The sequence below is a fragment of the Micromys minutus genome (genome assembly GCF_963924665.1).
Source record: "Micromys minutus genome assembly, chromosome: 33".
NCBI classification, from domain to species: domain Eukaryota; kingdom Metazoa; phylum Chordata; class Mammalia; order Rodentia; family Muridae; genus Micromys; species Micromys minutus.
The window spans coordinates 17411335-17434299 of NC_137968.1; the positions used below are offsets into that span (position 1 = coordinate 17411335).

Genomic DNA, 22965 nt, shown 5'->3' on the forward strand with positions numbered 1-22965 from the left:
AACTTGTGCTGTGGAACATATGCCCTGCCCCACAAAATAACACGCACACACACACACACACACACACACATGAGCGCGCGCACACACACAATCTGAGAATTTGTAGTGATAGTCTCTTTTTATGTTGGTAAATTACTTAGTTCAGTTCTGCTGGAGATGGAGTTTCTTAGAAAATGTTAATTATCTCTGAAATTACTATCATTTGCAGAAATATTTTCACAGTGGACATCTTTATTTCTTGCCTATCCTTACTTGTCCATTTTGCATACTGGATTTTTTTTTCCTGCTTGGAACTCATTAAATGTCATGGGTTTGTGGTTCAATGTCTATCATCAGTTTTTGAAAGGCTCTTGTGAATTCTCCTCAAATATATTCTCTTCTCAGTCACTTTATTCTCTGCTTCTGGGGTTCCAATTACTCATGATAGCATGTCAGACACTGTCCCATTCTTGAGAGAACACTGTTTATTTAATCTTTTGTGGTAGTCAGTCTTTTTTTTTGTATATGTCTCTATTTGGCTTGCATATGCTTTTTTTATTAGGGATTTTTGCATCCACGTTTATCAGGGATGTTGGCCTGTAGTTTTCTCTCTACCTTGTGTTTACCTGGTTCTGGTATTAGCATGACACTGGCTTTTCGGAAGCATTTGCAAATGCTCCTTCTAATTCATTCTTTTTTCACCCTTCTTTTTTTTTTTTGTCTTTTCCAGAAATTTAATACTTCTAACTTAAGAAGTATTACTTGTAGGTCTTAGAGAGGTCTGGTAAAATTCTGTTGTCAATCCATATGAGCCTTTACTTTTGTAGTTAGAGTTTTTTAAACTACTGTTTTGGTCTTCTATCTCCACCCCACCCCCATTCTAGAATTTTACTTTTTAAAGTATATCAAAATTTTTAATTTAACTAATTGAATATTTAATTAGATTTATAACATGATCAAAGCTTTCCCTCTGTTTCCTCCTCACAGGTCCTCCCTCTCCCCTCCCCTCCCCACTGTCCTCCAGTCTTCCCTTCCTCCTCAGAAAAGGGGAGGCCTCCCATGGATATGGACCTGCCTTCAACCCACCTTGGCATATAAATTTGCAGTAGAGCTAGGCACATCTTCTCCTGTGTGGCTAGGTAAGAAAAGCCAGTTAGGGGAAAAGAATGCAAAGGCACGTAATAGAGTCAGAGACAGCCCCTGCTCCTGCTGTGAGGAGTCCCACAAGGAGGCCAAGATGTACAACTGTTACATCTGTGCTGAGGGCCTAGGCTCATACCAGGCATAGTCTTTGGTTGGCCATTCGTACTCTGTGAGCCCCTGTGGACCCAGGTTAGTTGATTCTGTAGGTTTTATTGTGGTTTCCTTGTCCCCTCTGGCTCCTTCAATCCTCCTACTTCCCAAGCTCTGCCTAATGTGTGGCTGTGGGTCTCTGCCTCTGTTTCCATCATGTGCTGGTTGAAGCCTCTCAGATGATGATAATGCCAGGCTCCTGTCTGCATGTATAGCAAAGTGTCATTAACAGTGTCATGAGTGGGCTCTCTTTCATAGCACAGGCCTCACACTGTCATTGGGTAGTCTTTCCCTTTGTTTCTGTTCCCCCGTACCACTATACCTCTTGGAAGTAGGACAAATGGTGGGTCAAGGAACCTCCTTTTTCTTGTTATGGCCAGTTTAAGTTGTTGATCTCTTTTTGGTTTAACTTTGGTGGTTTGGATGAGCCAGAAAACTCATTTATTTCTTTTAAGCTTCCTAATTTAAAGGAGTATAGAACTTTAAAGTATTCCCTTATAATAGTTGAATTACTTTAATGTCTGCTTTATACCTTTCTATTCATCTCTAATTCTCTTAATTTGGCTTCCCTCTCTCTTGTTGTGTTCAGTTGGCCTGTTGCTCTTTTTTATCTTGTTTTAAAGAACAAACTTCCAGTTCTTCATGTTTCTTTTTTTTTCAGTCCATTCCATTAATTTCTGCATGATGCTTTGTTGTTTCTTCCTGTCTGCTCAGGATGGATTTCTTTTAATCTTGTTTTTCCAAATTCTTGGTTGCATTATTGGATCAATTGTTCCCAAGATTTTAAAAGTCTATTTGTCTAAAGCTATAACCTTCCCTCTTTGGAATACTTTTTATGTGTTGCAGAGGTTTTGTGGTGTTGTGATTTCATTTAATTCCAGGAATTTTATTTCTTTCTTGATTTTCTCTTTGATCTATTGCATCATTTATGAATAAGTTATTTAATCTCCATGAGTTGCTATTGATTTTAAGCTCTATTACATTATGGCCAGAAAGGATACATGGAATTATTTCACCTTTTTAAAATTTGTTTTATGCCTCAATATATTTTTTGTTTTAGACAATCCATAGGTTGCTAAATATAATATATGCTCTTATGTGTTTGGCACAGTATTCTATGAATATGTTAGGTCTATTTGATATATTATGACATTCAATTCTAATATCTCTTCCACATGCATTCTTACTTATGTCTTTGGATCTCATTTTGATTTCTATTTCTTGTGAGGTCTTTCCCAAAATACACTAACTGCCTCCTGTGCTTCTTACAGTCTGGATGACTGCTATTGTTCACAGAATGCTAAAGCAAGACTAGCACATCCTTCTTCTTGAAGGTACCAGATGACCTGAAACAGATTTTACAGACTTGGCTGGACATACAGCTCTCCTAGAGTGAATATGAAAGATGGGGTTATGATTATTCCAATGAGAGAACCTAAGAAGGAGAAATGGGAATATTCTTAAAGAGAAATGAGATGCTATAAGAAAAAAAAAAAGGTGCTGGCTGCCACAAAGGTTGAGATCTAAAATATTTCTACTAAAATTACTTGTTCTAGGTGCTGCCAGAAGAAAGACAGGGGAACTATGAAGGGCAAAGCTTTGTTTGTAAACTAAATCTCAACCCGAAGACCAAACATAAAGACATGATACCTGAATTAATAACTTTCTATTGCCGTGGTAAAACACCAGCTTATGATTCTAGAGGGCTATAGACCGTTGAGTGAAGCCATGGCAGCTAGAACAGCAAAACACTGACATCTAGAACCAAAAGCTGAGGCAGAGAGTGCAACAGGGATGGAAGGATGCTTTTGAAGCCTCAAAGTTTGCTCCACTGACACACCTTCCCCAAGACCATACTGCCCAATTCTTCCCAAACAGTTATACAAACTGGAGCTCAAGTATTTAAAGATATATGGGGATGGACCATTTTAATTAAGACTACCACAGTACCTAGGAAACCATTTTCAATAAAACATTTTAAATACATAGTTTATTTTAAATTTTAAATAAAAATATTTTAAATAGAAATACTACCTTTGGTCCTAATGGAAGAAGAAGGTATCGTTGCTTTGTGTTTGTTTTTAATTACTGAGATTCTTTTTTCTCCTAATGCTAAAAGTTCCCAGCATTTATGTCAATTTCCCTATGCTTTTATTCTTGAAGAATTTTATATAACATATTTTTCATATTCATTACATTCCACCAATTTCTTTCAGATCTTTTCCATCTCCATCCTCTCTCTATCTTGCCGGGCAGGTCACTTCTCTAACAGGATTCACAGCTGAGTTAGGCGGATGATTCCCCTTTTCCTTTGGTAGTGTATGCAGCACCTTCAGCATTATGAAAACCAGCCAATAGGGAGAAAGCATGCAAGCAAGCACAGGCTAAATTTATTCATGTTCTTTGACTCAAGTATGTGATTGAAACTTCATGTTTTTAATAGTCAAACATAGTGACATTTTCTACACAGATTTTTCGAAAAGTTCAAGCTATAGACACATAGCAGTTGTGACTCTGGGTCCTTATTGGACTTTCAACTTCAAAGTGAACAACTTAATGGCCAACCAAAAATAAATATTCTAGCATGTGTGTTTATGTGTGTGTGTGTATGTATGTGTATGTATGTGGGTGTATGTGTGTGTATGTGTTTGTGTGTGTATGTGTGTGGGGTGTGTGTGTGTGTGTGTGTATTTTTGTTTGTGTGTATGTGTATGTAAGTATTTGTGTGTGTATGTGTGTGGGGTGTGTGTGTGTGTGTGTATTTTTGTTTGTGTGTATGTGTATGTAAGTGTTTGTGTGTGTATGTGTATATGTGTGTGTGTTTGTGTGTGTGTATGTGTGTGTGTTTGTGTATGTGTGTGTGTTTGTGTGTGTTTGTGTCTGTATGTGTGTGTTTGTGTGTGTATGTGTGTGTATGTGTGTGTGTTTGTGTGTGTTTGTGTGTGTATGTGTGTGTGTTTGTGTGTATATGTGTGTGTGTTTTTGTGTGTATGTGTATGTGTGTTTGTGTGTGTATGTGTGTATGTTTGTGTGTGTTTGTGTGTGTATGTGTGTGTATGTGTGTGTATATGTATGTATGTGTATGTATGTGTGTGTGTTTTCTCCCTCAATCCCATAACTTTCTATAAGTTAAGTTTATCCTTTCTTCCAGGGATGTTTTATTGGAATACACTGTGACTATGCTGGAAAAGAAATTTTAAAACATAGGATTTGAAAAGCCAGCATCATATCTATGAATTACTCTAGAAGAATAGACATAGACCCGGAACAGCAGAGATACAGGGACGCAGGCCTGGTGAGACTACGCTGCGAGTAGCCAGAGCACAGAGGGGTCTCCCTACCCCCGATAGGTTCAGGGGAGCAGGAACTCTGCCTTAGGGACTTGAATTCACCCGGAGGGCCTGTGCAAGTGGACAAAATGCTCAGGCCATCTGCCACCAGGAACAGCGGAGATTCAGAAACACAGGCCAGGTTCATGGGAGAGATGGGAACCAATCACTGACAACAAGATGGCAAGAGGAAAGCAAAAGAACTTACCCAATGAAAACCAAGACAAACTGGCTACACCAGAATTCAGCACTCCCATCATAGCAAACAGCAGAATGCCAAACACTCCAGAAAAAGAAGACTCAGACCCAAAATCATATCTCAAGATGATCATAGAGATCCTTAAACAAGAACAGGAGGAAAAGCATAAAGAAATAGAAGAGTAGAAGCTTTTAAAGAGGAAACAAGAAAAACACTCAAAGGAATCAAAGAAGTAGAGGAAAACAGAACCAAAGAGATGAAGGAATTGAAGAAGGAATTTAAAATAGAAATGGAAACAATAAAGGAAACACTAAAAGAGACAACCATAGAGGTAGAAAACCTAAAAAAGGAATCAGTAGTCAAAGATGCAAGCATTTCCAACAGACTAGAAGAGATGGAAGAGGGAATCTCAGGGGCCGCAGACAACATGGAAAACATAGACAAAACAGTCAGAGAAGATGCAAAAGTCAAAAAGCTCCTAACCCAAAATATCCAGGAGTTCCAGGACACAATGAGAAGAGCAAACCTAAGGATAATAGGAATAGAAGACGGCAAAGAATATCAACTAAAAGGCACAGTAAATATCTTCAACAAAATCATAGAAGAAAACTTCCCTACCCTTAAGAATGAGATGACCATGAGCACAAAAGAAGCCTACAGAACTCCAAATAGATTGGACCAGAAAAGAAATTCCTCCTGACACATAATAGTCAAAATGCCAAGTGCCCAAAGCAAAAAAAAAAAAAAAAAAAAAAAAAAATACTAAAAGCAGTAAGGGAAAAAGGTCATGTAACGTATAAAGGCAGAACAATCAGAATCACACCTGACTTTTCAACAGAGACTATGAAAGCTAGAAGATCTTGGACAGACATCATGCAGACCCTAAGAGAACACAAGAGTCAGCCCAAGCTGCTATACCCAGCAAAACTCTCAATCACCATAGATGGAGAAACTAAGATATTCCACGACAAAACTAAATTTACACAATATCTGACCACAAACCCAGCACTACAACGAATTATAGGTGGAAAACCCAATACAGGGAGGGAAACTACATCCTAGTAAAAAACAAAAATATACCTAAGCAAGAAAATCAAAAGAAGAAAGACACAAAGGCACAATTCTACCCCTAAAAGCAAAAAGGCAGGAAACAGCGACCACTATTCCTTAATATCTGTTAATATAAATGGACACAATTCCCCCCAAAAAAGACATAGGCTATCAGACTAAATACATAAACAGAAAACCAGCATTTTGCTTCATACAGGCAACTCATCTCACAGACAAAGACAGACACTATCTCAGAGTAAAAGGTTGGGATAAAACCTTCCAAGCAAACCGCCCCAAGAAGCAAGCTGGAGTGGCTATTTGAATAAAGTAGATTTTCAACCAAAAGTTATCAAAAAAGATAAGGAAGGAAACTTTTTACTCATTACAGGGAAAATTTGTCAGGAGGAACTCTCAATCTTTAGCATATATGCTCCACACACAAGAGCACCCATATTCATAAAAGAAACCCTACTAAAGCTCAAAAAATATACTGTACCCCACACAATAATAGTGGGAGACCTCAACATCCCACTCTCATCAATGGACAGATCATGGAAACAGAAACTGAACAAGGATGCAGTGAAACTAGCAGAGGTTATGAAACAATTGGAATTAATAAACATCTACAGAAATTTCATCCTAAAACAAAAGAATACACCTTTTTCTCAGCACCTCACGGCACCTTCTACAAAATTGACCATATAATCAGTCACAGAACAAGCCTCAATAGATATAAGAATATTGAAATACTCCCATGCATCCTATCAGATCACTATGGTCTAAGGCTTGTCTTTAATAACAACAAAGACAACAAAAAGCCCATATACTTATGGAAACTAAACAATGCTCTATTAAACGATAGCATGGTCAAAGAAGAAGTAAAGAAAGAAATTAAGAATTTTCTAGGATTTAATGAAAATGAGAACACACAATACCCAAACCTTTGGAATGCAATGAAAGAAACTGGAGAGAGCATACACTAGCAACTTGACAGCACAGTTGAAAGCTCTAGAACAAAAGGAAGCAGATACACCCAAGAGGAGTAGACGACAAGAAATAATCAAACTTAGGGCAGAAATAGACTAAATAGAAACAAAAAGGACCATTCAAAGAATCAACAAAACCAAGAGTTGGTTCTTTGAGAAAATTAACAAGATTTATAAATCCTTAGCCAGACTAACTAGAGGGCAAAGAGAGAGTATCCAAATTAACAAAATCAGAAAGGAAAGTGGAGACATAACAACTGAAACTGAGGGAATTCAAGAAATCATCAGATCCTACTACAAAAGCCTATATTCAACAATGTTGGAAAATCTGGAGGAAATGGATGAATCTTAGACAGATACCAGATACTAAAGTTAAACCAGGACCAGGTAAACCATCTAAATAATCCCATAGTACCTAAAGAAATAGAAGCAGTCATCAAAAGCCTCCCAAACAAAAAAAGCCCAGGTTCAGATGGGTTCAGTACAGAATTCTATCAGACATTTAGTAACAACCTAATACCAATACTTTCTAAACTATTCCACAAAATAAAGTCACTACCTAAATAATTTTTAGAGGCCACAATAACCCTCATTCCTAAACCACACAAAGACCCTACAAGGAAAGAGAACTTCAGACCAATCTCACTTATGAACATTGATGCAAAAATACTCAACAAAATCCTTGCAAACTGAATCCAAGAACACATCAAAACGATCATTCACCATGATCAAGTAGGCTTCATCCCTAGGATGCAGGGATGGCTTAATATACAGAAATACATCAACATAATCCACCATATAAATAAACTCAAAGGAAAAAACTACATGGTCATCTCCCTAGATGCTGAGAAAGCATTTGATAAGATTTAACATCCCTTTATGTTAAAAGTCTTGAAAAGAACAGGAATCCAAGGCCCATACCTAAACATAATAAAAGCAATATACAGCAAACCAATAACCAACATCAAACTTAATGGTGAGACACATGAAGCAATCCCACTAAGATCAGGGACTAGACAAGGATGCCTACTCTCCCCCTACCTATTCAACATAGTACTGGAAGTCCTGGCCAGAGCAATTAGACAGCAAAAGAAAGTCAAAGGGATACAAACTGGAAAGGAAGAAGTAAAAACATCACTGTTTTCAGATGACATGATAGTGTATGTAAGTGACCCCAAAAATTCCACCAGAGAACTTCTATAGCTGATAAACAACTTCAGCAAAGTGGTTGGATATAAAATTAACTCAAACAAATCAGTAGCCTTCCTCTACTCAAAGGACAAATGTGTAGAGAAAGAAATTAGGAAAAATGTACCCTTCACAATAGTCACAAACAATATGAAATACCTTGGTGTGACTCTAACTAAGCACGTGAAGGACCTGTATGACAAGAACTTCAAATCTCTAAACAAGAAAATAGAGGAAGACCTCAGAAAATGGAAGATCACCCATGCTCATGGATTGAAGGACCAACATTGTAAAAATGGCCATCTACAAAAAAAAAAAAAAAAAAAAAAAAAAAAAGCAATCTACAGATTCAATGATATCCCCATCAAAATTCCAACCCAATTCTTCATAGAGTTGCAAAGAGCAATATGCAATTTCATCTGGAATAAGAAAAGATCTAGAATATAGAAATCTATCCTCAACAACAAGAAAACATCTGCAGGAATTACCATATCTGACCTCAAGCTATATTACAAGGCAATTCTGTTAAAAAAGTGCATGGTACTGGTACACAGATAGGCATGTGGATCAATGGAATAGAATAGAAGATCCAGAAATGAGCCTTCACATATAAGGTAACTTGATTTTTGACAAAGGAGCTGTAAACATTCAATGGAAAAAGGACAGCCTCCTCAACAAATGGTGTTGGTCCAACTGGCACTCAGCACGCAGAAGAATGAAAATAGACCCTTTCTTATCTCCTTGTACATAGCTCATGTGCAAGTGGATCAAAGATCTCCACATTAAACCAGATACACTGAAACTATTAGATGAGAAAGTAGGGAAACCTTAGAAGACATTAGCACAGAAGAAAATTTCCTGAACAGAACACCAATGGCTCGTGCTCTAAGATCAAAGATTGACAAATGGGACTTAATGAGATTGCAAAATTCCTCTCAGGCTAAGGACACAGTCAAGAAGACAAAACAGCAGCCAACTTATTGGGCAAAGATCTTTACCAACCTCACATCTGATAGAGGCCTAATAACCAAGATATACAAAGAACTCAAGAAGTTAGACTCCAGAGAATCAAACAACCCTATTAAAAAATGGGTCACGGAGTTAAACAAAAAGTTCTCAATTGAGAAATATCGAATTGTGGAGAAACATCTAAGGAAGTGCTTGACATCCTTAGCCATCAGGGAAATGCAAATCAAAACAACCCTGAGATTCCACCTCACACCAGTCAGACTAGCCAAGATAAAAAATTCAGATGACAGCAGATGCTGGCGAGGATGCAGAGAACACTTCTCCACTGTTGGTAGAGTTGTAAACTGGTACAACCACTCTGGAAATCAATATGGCGGTTCCTCAGAAAATTGGACATAGTACTTCTTGAAGACCCAGTTATTCCACTTCTGGGCATATACCCCAAAGATGCTCCAACATACAACAAAGACACACGCACCACAATGTTCATAGCAGCCCTATTTATAATAGCTAGAAGCTGGAAAGAACCCAGATGTCCTTCAGTAAATGAATGGATGCAAAAATTGTGGTACATTTACACAATGGAGTACTACTCAGCTATCAGAAACAATGACCTTATGAAATTCTTAAGAAAATGGATGCATCTATAGAATATCATCCTGAGTGAGGTAACCCAGTCACAAAAGAACAGACATAATATTCAGTCACTGATAATTGGATACTAACCCCAGAAAGCTCTTAACACCCCAGAAACAACTTACAGACTATATGAAGTTTAAGAAAAACAAAGGCCAAAAAAAAAAAAGAAAATTATTATGCATAATCTTTACACACCAAGAAAACTTTGACTATTTCCAGGTCACATCTTGTTTTACATGTATTTTGTGCTCATTGTAACTAGTAAGATTTTAATGCACACTATCAGACCTTTAAAAAAAGTCAAGTACTGACAAAAATGTATTCATATACTGTTATGCAAAAATGCTTTTAAAATCTTTGTTTTTTAAAATAAAGTTGTTCAATTAAAAAAAAAGAATTGACATATATGTGAAGAAAGATTTATCTTTAGGCATATTTACCACAGTGTTGATCTTACTGATTAAACACCATATATATATATATATATATATATATATATATATATATATATATATATATATATATATATATACTACAAGTGGTCAGAATCTGCAAAACTTCTGAATTTCTCATGGCTAAAGTTGGGTTAAAATATGGCAGGTATGCAACAACTGTATAATAGAGTATTATGCAGGTCTTCAAATATGCACTTTATTTATAAAAGTGTGCTGTAAAATGATGTTTATATGGATCTTCAGGGAATAGTTAATGTAGTCTCAAAGTTTCATTATGTCCAGCTTAACCTTTTTTTTTATTCTAACAGGACAGTCCGTTCCTGTCTGATTAAAGACACATTTTGGCTAGTTGTACAAGTAGATCTGGCCAAGGAAATCAGGTTATTTATGTTCAGTTTGGAATAGAAATTCAAACTTGGCAAATAATTTCCCGGTTGGCAAGAGTTATACCTTCTTTTGTTGCACCATTTAAACCACCAGGAAAAGGAAAACAATCAGGATTAACACCCAGGTTTCATTTAAGTACTGAGCTACCACAAACATATTCCACTGAGAATGAGAAGCAAAGCCCTCCAGGAAGTTCAGCCAGAAAATACAAATGCAGCTTAGCGTCACTTCTGCTGATGGATAGCTCCTTCCTGAATTCTATAGTAATTTCATGTTGGTAGAGAGTAAAACATGAGCCCACTGGAAAATAAGAGGTACAGGTGACATTAGAAAGACCACAGTTGATTGGGGTCATGAAATTCTAAACATTAAGATCAAGTTTTTCTTTTTCTTTATCAGGCCAAAGGAAAGATTTTAATGTAAGCCCTTTAGTAAAATACTGATTATTAATAAAAGGTGATAACTATACAATTTTCACTAGGTCCTATATTAAACACCTTTATATTTACTAATTCATATACACCTTGTGAGAGGTCTATGAGATAAACAGTTGTACTAAAATGAAGAAACTTAGGCATAAAAAGTTCAGGTGAGTTCAGTGAAGCTACAGATGTGCAGAGAAGAGAAAAGATTCAAATTTTAGATATATTTTTTAAATTGGACATTTTATTTATTTGTATTTTATGTTATCCCCTTTCCCGGTTTCCTCTTTTCAAACTCCCTATCTAATCCCCCCTTACCCTGCTTCTATGAGGTTTATCCCCCACCCACCCACCCACCCACTCCTGCCTCACTGCCCCTTGCATTCCTCTACACTGGGACATGGAGCCTTCACAGGACAAAGGGCCTCCTCTCCCATTGATGCCAGATAAGGCCCCTTCAGCTCCTTCAGTCCTTTCCCTAACTTTTCCATTGGGGTTCCTGTGATCAGTTCAATGGTTGACTTTGAGCATCAGCATCTGTATTGGTCAGGATCTGCCAGAGCCTCTCAGGAGACAGCTGTATCAGGCCTGTCAGCACACATTTCTTGGCATCAGCAATATTGTCTGGATTTGGTGTCTGCATGTGGGATGGATCCCCAGGTGGAGCAGTCTCTGGACGGCCCTTCCTTCAGTCTCTGCTCCACTCTTTGTCCCTGTATTTCCTTTAGACAGGAGCAATCATAAAATTTGCAGGCAAATGGATGGATGTAGAAAATATTCTGAGGAGGTACTTCTGTCACAAAAGAACACACATGGTATGCTGTCACTGATAAGTGGATATTAGGCAAAAAGCTTGGAACACCCACGATACAATTCATGAAGCACATGAAGCTCAAGAGAAAGGAAGACCAAAGTGTGGATGTTTCAGTCCTACTTAGAGGGGAGGACAAAATAATCAAAAGAAGTAGAGGGTAGGAGGGACTTGGGAGGAAGAGAAGAGGGGAGGGAGAAAAAAAGGGGAAGAATCAGGAATGGGAGGAGATGGAGGAAATATACAAAGGGTCAGGAAATTGGACAGAGGTGTGCAGCAATGGGGGATGGGGGGTAGCAACCAGAAAGTCCCATATGCCAGGAAAGCAAGAGCCTCCCAGGACCCTACAGGAATGATATTAGCTGAAATTCCCTACAAAGGGGAGAAAGAACCTGTGGAGACCCTATCCAGAAGTTAGGCATGCCCACTCCCCCCAAATTTTAACCCAAAGATGTTTTTGGCCATAGCACTTTGACAGCTAATATGTCCGAGTTCAAAAACTGGTAAGTCAGGGCTGGAGAGATGGCTCAGCATCTAAGAGCACTGACTGCTCTTCTGGAGGTCCTGAGCTCAATTCTCAGCAACCACATGATAGTTCACAACCAGTTGTAACAGGATCCAATGGCCCCTTTGGCTGTGTCTGAAGTCATGTACAGTGTACACATATACATAAAATAAATAATAACTTTTTTTTAAAAAAGCCACAAAACATAACAAAGGAAAAAAAACCTGCTATGTGTTGAATCCACTGGACTGGATGAGGGTCACTAGATCTCTTTCTGTATCCACCAGAACATGGCTGCGTCTGGAAGAGTAGGCACATTGCTTCAATCTTTCTCAAAATACCTTGAGTTCTGCAAGCCAGAGAGATGGCTCAAAATAGGATGACTCAGGTATCCACAAATAACTTCCAGTCCTCTCAGTACTGGACTTGGAAAACAGCTTGGGCCATAAAGCAGCACCATCTGTAATTTATAATTTGTTGCAGGTGTTCGTGCAAGCAATGGTACTCACTGAAACATCTGTGAGGTGGGCTGGGACCTAATGTAAAAGTAACTTATCCAACTCGTCTTCTCATTTGTCCTCCAACTCGGGGATGATTCTATCATGAGTCATATTCTGGGGCCAGATTTTTTTTTTTTAAATTGGGAACTCAAGAATGGGCACAGTCATTTCTAAACCAACACTGATGTGTCTTACACTTACCTTCCCAAACACACCCTGACTTCACACAGTGCTTGGTATGTGAATGTTGTTCATATATTTATACACACACACACACACACACACACACACACACATGCATACATAATACAATTTGCCACACATTTACAGAAGAAAAATAGAAATACGTAACAACAAAACAAAAACTTTGATGGGTGTCATAAAACCAATCATAACTTCCAAATGAAGTTTGCCTTTTTCTCCATTGCAAAGTGCGATAAATATAGAGTGTAGAAAAGTAGTGGGGGCATAAGAGGCATCACAAGAGTGAGAAGGAGGGAATGAGAAACAAGGGTGAGAAAGAGACTCATTACTATAGTAGCCCAGACTGGGAGCTGCAGCACACCTGGAAGCATTTTAAAAACCCTTTGAGACATGCCAGTCTAACAAATTCTTTGCCAGTCAGTAATTCATGAGCTCCAGGCAGTAGTTGAAACCAAGGGGGGTAATGGTCACAGCTGTCGGGCTCCAGAATCTCTGGGGCCCAGCCCTGCCACTTTGTCCCAGCATTCATATGGAGGAATGCTGTGAACTGGGCACATCACCACCATCTACTCTGGCCAGCGTCCAACAGTACAGCTGCATTGGGTCTGGAAGAGATGGCTGTTGTTGGGAGCTGGGCTGCAGCCCAGCTGTGAGATTTGGGCCTCCACCCAAGCATACGCAAGAGAACCTCACGTGCCCAACTCTCCCAGAACATCACGAAACATCAGGATTTTCCCCAAACCATCTTTACCCACAAGAAAAGATGGAATCAGACCCACAGAGATGAAAAGTCATATCATTTATTAATAATTTCTCCTTTTATTCTTCTATAAATCTGAAGGAAAAAGTCTTTGGTGACATTCTATAAAACAATCTATCTCGGATGGCAAAACCCAGACATAAAGTTACACAGGTCAGTGGGGGGAAACCAAGATTTATGGCTTAGAAATTTCTTGCACTCTCTCACACACTTTAGGACTCAATTGCACTAAACCATTAATGCTCTGTAACAAATGGGGAAAGCACTCCAGCAAAGACCGGTGTTGACACCACAAAAACATTGGCGATGTATTAGAAAAAGTGTCCCAAATGTACACTGTATACAAAATAAGATTTACTATTTTTATGTTACAATTTGCCACCTAAAATAGTGCAAGTTTTCCATGTCTTATTTTTTTTTCTAACCCTCAGCATGTCCTATACATTTTTTTCTTAGCATAAATATACAGGTCATTTCATGGTAATCGGGTCATTTGCATGGCCTGATTTTAGCAATAACTACAACTAAAATGAGAAGAATGTGCTCTTGCAGAACAGAATGCTATTGCAGAAATCAAATGACCTTTTAGGCCTGGAAGGCAAATCATTACAAAAATAGTGTGACTGAGTTTAGCTTGACTTGATTTTAAACAAGGGTGAGACCCTCCCTTCGCAAGGGTTCAGCTTGCCCATGGTGCTTCCCACCTTCCCCTCCTCCCCCCCCAGAGAGGGGTAACAGACGACCCATTGGGAGTATGCTCTTGATCTAGAACATCTTGGCACTCTGGGATAGTTACAACTATTGCCTCAGCTATATAAGAAGAAATAATACCCTTTGCTTTTGGAAAGGGCAAAGAGGACACATGGCTTTGAGCTAGAAATCACCTTCATTATCAAAACCAACAGGTTTCGTATCCAGAGCGTCTGAATATTATTTCTGAATTGATGGGGTAAAGCCATCTTAGGATGCTGCATCCCACTTCACCCTTTTAAAGGAAACATGGAGTCTAGGCATAATTTTATCTCCCCGTGCTGGTGCAAATGAATGAGTGAGATGAGTTTAATGTGGTTCAATATTTATGTTTTGTTCACTGAGAATTTAATCCAAACCAACTTTGTTCCCATCAAACTTCCAGGAAACAGCAAAAGGTCTTTCTTGTCTAATGCTAGTCAACAATGGCGGGCATGTTTTAAAGGCCACTGTTCATAGTTTTCAGAATCCAGGTAAATGGATTTAACAGCTGTGGCCCTTGGTGCCTTGGCTGAATGCTGGTGATGGGAACTAGTGGAGAGGAGGAACATCTTCTATTTCATAGTTCATGGCAAGAGCTGATACTCTTAAAATTAGAGCTTTCAGAGACCCCTAATAAGATATATTTCCAGTTGGAGGAAGCTTGTCCCAGAATTAGCATTTATAATCTAGTCTTGTCCAGCATGAATCTCACTCAGCTTCTGCCCCAATGAAGCTCTGTACCCTCTCCCCATCTTTCAAACAAGTTTGATTAGAATTTCACTAGCAGTTAAATCAAGCATCCTCTAAGTTTTTGTTTTTATTTTTTATTTTAAATAGTCCGTAGGCCTTCTCCTATCACTCATCTCACCCGTGATTAAAGTTGAGCAACCTTTATGAAAGGCCACTAGCGTAATATTCCTTCAAGTCACCAGGAATTTGAGAACCACAGAAAATAAAGGCTAACATAGCCTACTGTAATGAAAAGCAAAAAATCATTTTCAAAAGGGAAATTGAAGGACTCCACTGGGGTTGAACCTTCTTTGAGCACCATGTGGAACAAGAAGTTAAACTGTAAAGCACATTTCAATTCCAGACATGAGATGTCCCTTTCTTCTGAGGTATCATCTCTGAAAAAAATGTGCTCATATGCCTTACTATTTAGCTCTGCTAAATTTTGAGGTGGGTACAAGGATTATTGCATGGACATTTCTCTCCAGTCTCAACTTTGGATCATTTTTGCCATTGTCAACAAAAGTGATGACATGTTTAATATATAATGTACACGTAAACTGTGAATGATCACATAAATATCAACATAAATACACAGCCAGTCTTTAAAACACTTATTTTGAAGAACTCGTAGCACAGGGCTGGGAAAAATGTGTGAAAATTGTAAGTGGCTGAGCCCTCTATGGAGTTTCTTCATGTGATTCATTAGATGGTTTGTAGTATATGCTCTACCCTTGGCAGCTTACCAACTCGGCACATGTTGGCCCACTTAGGGAACCCTGGTTATCATCAAAGCTGGCCGAGAGAGAACTCCTGACATCTTACAACACTGGCTATGATTTGTCAACTTATTGCAATGCAATCTACAACTCTTTCCTAAGAGAATTAAAATTACATCTTGCTGTTGGGCCTCACTGATTTGCTTAGCGTTGTTCAATTCCCAGCTGCATGTTCTAAATGAGCAAAGAACACGCTTGCTGGTATCCCGGAGAGAATTACCCGAGAGAATGACAAAATGCAACCGTGGAGATTTAACGGAGATGAGAAGTGTGTCAGTTCGGCTTCTCAATTGTAATTATGGTACATGTTACTTGTGGGGACTGTGTGTCCCGTGAGCTTTATGACAGGTAAACTTGGCAAAGCAGTTACTCGAATCCACTCATGGGACTAAACAGTACAATTGTGGACGCTGCTTTACAAGCCAAGGTGACAACTTAAGCTTTAAATTAGCCTGTGGTGATTTAACACAGTTTTACATTCTTGTTTGTAAAGAAGAAAGATACGCCCTTCTGATAAGTTCTCCACTTTAAAGGTGGATATGCAAATTGAATTGTTCTCCCTTTAACATGCTGAGAATTACAGTTAAAAATAACAAGAAACCTTTGGGGGAATTTTGCTGAGAGATGCAAATGTAAGCATTGTGGACTGGGAGAAATACTTAGCGATATGTCACATCTACTTAAGGAATGTCCCACATTTGAAAGCAGGGTCATACTGGATGAGAGTGGTGCATAGAGGGAAGTTCATGGGCCACAAAGCTGCAGAAAGTAAACTTCATTGTCAATGCACCACGGCACAACATGGTGTCTGTGTATGTGGGCTCTGGTCCCTGTTCTGCTGCTGGGCAAGCAATGGGGCCATCTCTTAAGACCTCGGCAAACACCTACATTCATTCTTGTTTATAGCACCCACTCCAGGGCATTGGAAGACAGGTTGCTTTGTCTTCCAGATATCTATACAGATGAACGTATGAAAGGCATGAGAGTTCTTGGAGGAAAAAGAAACTAAAGCAAATTATTCTATATACCTAATAATCTTTCTGTAAATATAAAGCTCAATATAATAATGTTTCTATAACTCACTCTTTTGGCTTTTAAGTAGAAGCAGATATTTAATAACAGAAGTCTCCATGTTTGATTATGGAGCTTAGAGATTTGCTTCATGGACTTGTGTGTATTCTTAATGCTTCAAGAACATCAGAAACTTAAAACAGTGTTTGCAAGGATGGAAGCATTTTTTTTTTTAAAAAAAACAAGAAGTACAACTAAATTTTCTCCATATTTCAAAACTGAAAGAAGTCTTCATGTTTGTTTCTGATTAATTGATTGTCTTTTTTCCCCCCTTTCTTTTCTTAAAACCATGTTTAACCCAAATTGCAATGAGCTCCATGGTAAGGCCTACCCTCCTTCATTTAGATATTTTATTGCCATCTCTTGTTAAACGATGTGGATTTACACAGAATAGCTTCTTTCTCAACAGAGAGACCTTCACATCTTGAGTTTTTCACAAACATTAAACCACTCGTCTTCTAAATAATCTGGACTCATCCTCCCCCCCCCGCCCCGTGGCCTCTAAAGCATAGGGTTTCGGTGGTTGAACCTATGGACCAGCCATTAGGAAGTATTGGTCCATAGGTTTTAGTTGTGTGATTTCCATCACTAATATGCTGGGGGTTGTTTGGTTCCTTGCTCAACATTTCTTAAATCTACTAGTGTTTGCTTCTCTGACTCCCCGCCCCCACCCACCCCCATGTAAAAAGATTATCATATTTATATTAAATCTTTTATTTATAACTGCCTACCTGGAGGTAACACTGCTCTTTTGCTTCAACTGTTTAGAGACTGAGGGGACCCAAACAGCTAAACTGGAATGTGAACTTGTTTTCGTGTGTGCCCAGTTCTTTGCTGACAATATGCCAAAAAACTGTGTTTCCTGTGACGTCTGTTTCTGTCACTGCAGGACATCTTGGGTGACCCGTGGCAATGATGTCTGTAGGGAAGGGGGGCGGCAGCTTGGATATATTCACAACCAACACAATTTTGATTAAAGAAAGAACTCTGGTTTTTAATAGTTTTGATCATTAAAAAAGTTTAAACCTGCATAGCAATCATTTCAAAAATAATTATTTAATGTTCCATAATTAAACTGTACACAACCTAGTCGTGGGACACAGGAGCCAGTGAGGTGAATGGAGCAGTCTGGCGTAGCCCCAGGAGCCAGGATTCCAGCCGAGTTTTGTCACTGTGTTCGTCTAAGCTTTTTTTTTTTTCCCTTTTCGTTTTTTTAATCTTTTTTTTTTTTGTTTGATTTTTTTTTTCCCATTTTTTTGATACTTGGCACAGTCTGGCTCCACCGATGCTCATGAGCAGATCTGCACGGGAGGGGGAGCAGCTGGACTCCAGTCCCCATCTTGCTTCCCCTCCCCTAGTCAGTGGGGTTCCTCAGAGTCGTTCAATGTCTCTGTATTTCTTCCTCAGGATTGAGACTTGGTCTTTGAAGAGGACGGGGTCCAGCCTCATCTGAGAGTGAATCAGCGGCATGTAGCCAAACCAGCTGGCAAACGTATTCATGCAGCTCTGCCGCTGGGCAAAGTGGTCAGGGTCAGCCCAGCGGGATGCTCGAGACGTCTGGAGAGGAGACAAATGGGAGAGACAGTTAGAGAAGGCAGCGGGGAGGAAGCACCGTGAGCTGGATCTGGTAAAGGCCAGCAGCAGGATGTGGACCAATGACCAAACACACCTAATCTTGTGACACTTTCTGAACTGACTAATGCTCATGTGAATAAGCCACACACGTGTACCAAGGGGCTCTCAACGATTATGGCCACTAAACAGAACATTCTTTTTTATATTTGGGACCAGATACTATGACTCACAATAGACAGTTTTCTAAATCCTTACATGAAATTTCTTTGAGCATAGACTTATTTTTACTTATGTATGTAGAACTATGCATTTTGTCTATGTGTGAATGGGTGTCCTTAGAGGCCACATGAAGGTTTGAGAGGCCTCGGAGCTGGAAGCAGAGAAGGTTCAAAGTCATCTGACATGTATGCTGGGACCTGACCTCCAGGCCTCTGCCAGAGAAGCAAGCATTCTTCACTGCTGAGACATCTCTCCAGCCCTCTAAACCCCAGTTTTTAACCTTTTTGATGCGTGGAGACATAGACTGTCAGAAGTCCCACTGTAGACTCAGATTTAATGCAGCTAATGCTCCTCCTTTATCAAGTTCCCACCAAATGGCTTGTTTAAAAAGAAACATGTGTAACTGGAGAACAAAGGAAACCCTTACATGTCACTTGTGGAAAGAGCTGCAGAGCACACTAACCGTACGCTCCCTTACAGCAAGACTTTCACTGAGATGGCTTCCGTACAAAAGGGACCCAGATCCAGTGACACCGTGCCTGTATCTACAAGACTGACTCTACAGTAAAATATTAAGAATCCAATGGCTCAAGCTCTAAGGTCAAAGATTAACAAATGGGACTTAATGAGATTGCAAAGTTTCTGTAAGGCTAAAGACATCGTCAAGAAAACAAAACGGCAACCAAAAGAATGGGAAAAGATCTTTTCCAACACCACATCAGATAGAGGCCTAATATCCAAGGTGTACAAGGAACTCAAAAAGCTAGACACCAGAGAATCAAATAACCCTATTAAAAATGGGGTACAGAGCTAAACAAAACGTTTTCAGTTGAGGAACACCGAATGGCCGAAAAACATCTGAGGAAGTGCTCGACATCCTTAGCCATCAGGGAAATGAAAATCAAAACAACCCTGAGATTCCATCTCACACCAGTCAGATTGGCCAAGATCCAAAACTCAGATGACAGCAGATGCTGGCGAGGCTGCGGAGAAAGAGGAACACTTCTCCACTGTTGGTGGGGTTGCAAGCTAATACAACCACTCTGGAAATCTGTCTGGCGATACCTCAGAAAATTGGATATAGTACTACCTGAAGACCCAGCTATTCCACTTCTGGGCATATACCCCAGAGACACTTTAATACACAACAAAGATATATGCACCACAATGTTCATAGCGGCTCTATTTATAATAGCCAGAAGCTAGAAGGAACCCAGATGTCCTTCATAAGATGAATGGATACAAAAATTGTGGTACATATACACAATGGAATACTACTCAGCCACCAGAAACAATGACTTAACCAAATTCTTAAGAAAATGGCTGCATCTAGAGAATATCATCCTGAGTGAGATAACCCAGTCACAAAAGAACAGACATAATATGCAGTCACTGATAGTGAGATGCTAACCCCAGAGGCTTGCACTCCCCCAGAAACAACTCACAGACTGTATGAAGTCCAAGAAATAAAGAAAACAAAAAAAATATACATATATTTACAAACAAGAAGACTTTGACTGTTTCCATGTTTCGTTTTGTTTTGCATGTACTTTACGCTTATTGTAACTATTGGGTTTTCAATGCGTACTTGAAAAAAATCAAGTACTGACTAAAAAAAATATATTCACATGGTTTTATGTGAAAAATTATTTTAATGTCTGAAAAAACAGTACTGACAAAAAAAGTATAATTTTAAGCAAAAAATGTTTAAAATCTGTACATTTATCTTTGTTTTGTAAAATAAAGTCATTTAAAAAAAAAGAAAAATTAAATAGAGAGTTTTAAGTTGTACAGATCAGTAAATGTTAAAATGAGCATATTAAGTGTTGATAAGAGTAAAGATAGTATCAAATTCTCATCCTCAGGTTTCAGGAAACCTTCCAGAATGAGAGAGTTTAAGAGCAAAACATCACCTCACAGAGATTGAGGCAGTAGGTACACCAGCTGTTTGAGTGTGCACCAGGAGCCTTCCACTCAGAGCTTCTGTGGCACTCCTGAGTGTGGAAACATGCGGATCTCGATTTCTTGTGCTTTACATGATCTCTTTTCTTTCTGCTCATTAGTTTTGTCTAAATCTGATTTGTTAGTTCTTCTTATATTTATCATATAATACATGTCATATAACATTATATTACTATTGCTTTAAAACCTATTTGTTTTTGAAAGAAACAGAAAAGAAATAGATCCGGATAGGAAGGGAGGTGGAAAAATATTGGAAGGAATAAGATAAGGATAACTGTAATGAGAATATACTATGTGAAGAAAAGGTCAATTATCAATAAAAAGAAAACTTTTAAAAAGAAAGACGAATAGACATGATAATCACCTATGGACAGAAAAATATTCCAAAAGCAACGTTATTAAATATCAGTGTTGTATCTGTTTATGTTCTTTAATTAAATATTTCTTTTTTATTTATTGAAACGGACACATGGTGTATCAAAAACGTTGATTGCCTTGTTGGGAGGAATTATAGTTGTGAAATATATCACAATGTGGTTCATGATTTAAAAAACCCATTTACTGCACAATGCCTTTCCCGTGGAATATTCTCTCAAGCAACAAGGAATGTCACAGAAACAGAATTGATTAAAATATTTCATGAAATGTTATGTATAAAAAAAAAAAGAATCCACTCTCCAGCTAACAATTGTCTTTTCAATGCCAGTAAATTCCCACAGTCCTCTTCAGTATGAGATGGCCCCAGGTACTAAATTTACCAACGTTTAAAAAAAAATGGCTGCCATCTTTTTGGTTATATTGTCCCTAAAGCTGTCAAATATATTTAGACCATATAAATGAGGGGCACTGATTTAATGGCTTCCAGTGGGGGCTGTGGAGGGAAGGAACTAAGTTCTATTTAAGGGACAGGCTACTGTGAGTTTGAGTATATAGATAACACTAACTGGACTTGTGTTTTGTCTGTTTCTCTCGTTGCTGGTTTCTGGGAACCCACATGGGCAGGGGTGGGGCATTCCCATTCAACATGCAAGTATTCTAAACACGGATAAATAAGCAAACTGTTTACTCTCTGTGTGTCTGTGTGGGCTAGAAATATACTTCCATGAAAAGTGCATTTTCAGAGTGAGACTCACGAAGAGTCGCTTTAAAATCACAAGTATCAACACGCTCGAGAATAACGTGATAAATACAAATGTCAAGTTAGCACCGAGCAGCCAGAATAACAAAACACTACTTGTGAAATGTTTCCATGAAGCACACTGGAGCCTCACAACAGCCAGGTGGAGGAGCTCACAAGTCACAGCAGGTATTCACTGAAGGCTAGACAGAGGGAGAAGGGAGGCTCTGTTCTCTAGCATCTGGACTGCGAGAAATAACCTTTGCAAGTAACAGAAAGGCAAAAGCTGGCTGAATTCCTATCAGAGAAGAGAGCCTCTAAGGAAGTGGGTCACGACCTCTTTGTGGTCAAACAAGTCTTTCACAGGAGTCACCCAAGGCCATAGGAAAGCACAGAGAAATATCTGTGATTTATAATATTGTAAGTATCATAGGTTACAGTAGCAAAATTACAGTTAGGAAACAATAACTAGAATAATTTTCTGGTTGGGGTTCACCACAACACGAGATACTTTATCTTTTATACTTTATGGGTCACAGCATTAGGAAGATTGAGGGCCACTGCGTAGGAACTTGTGGGCTTCTTTGGTCCACTCATTCCAAAGGGGCAACTCAAGCCCAGGCAAATGTGCCCATGTGAATAGAAAACCTATCGAGAATTTCAGCTTATTCTTAATCGATTTCAACCCAACCAACAAATACTAAAAGCAGCAACAACAAAACCTTTTTCAATCTAATAAAAGCATAGGCTTAAACATAATACCCATTTGTTGTATGGACACAAAGATTTGCTGAAATCACAAGTATGTTGGGAAGAAGGGCTCAGATATACTATACAACCTGGATACAGGGAGGCAAATCTATCGTTCAGTTTAGAGCTGTCTCTAAAGTATGTGAATTACTAGAGATGCTCACTTAGTACAGTAGGCAAATACACGAAAAGGTCACAGGTGTGTTACTGGCAGCCCTCGCTGGATGACTGCACATCCCCAGGGGAGTCTGAAGACTCCTCCGAGCAAACACTAGTAACAGAATGCTGTGAATCTGTGAGCTTCCATCCGACAAAACACACGGGTGCACACCGCACACAGTGCACACTGCTCAGG

General features: G+C 38.9%; 1 protein-coding gene across 1 annotated transcript in view; it reads right to left on the bottom strand.

Moving 5' to 3' along the window:
* Window positions 1-17978: 17978 nt before the first annotated feature.
* The window catches only part of EXT1 (exostosin glycosyltransferase 1), a 258959-nt gene continuing 253972 nt past the window's right edge, over window positions 17979-22965 (bottom strand). Inside the window, exon 11 of the mRNA XM_080909297.1 lies at window positions 17979-18544. Coding sequence (XP_080765423.1) covers window positions 18359-18544 — 186 coding nt within the window. The 3' untranslated portion in view covers window positions 17979-18358. The remainder of the gene's footprint in view (window positions 18545-22965) is intronic.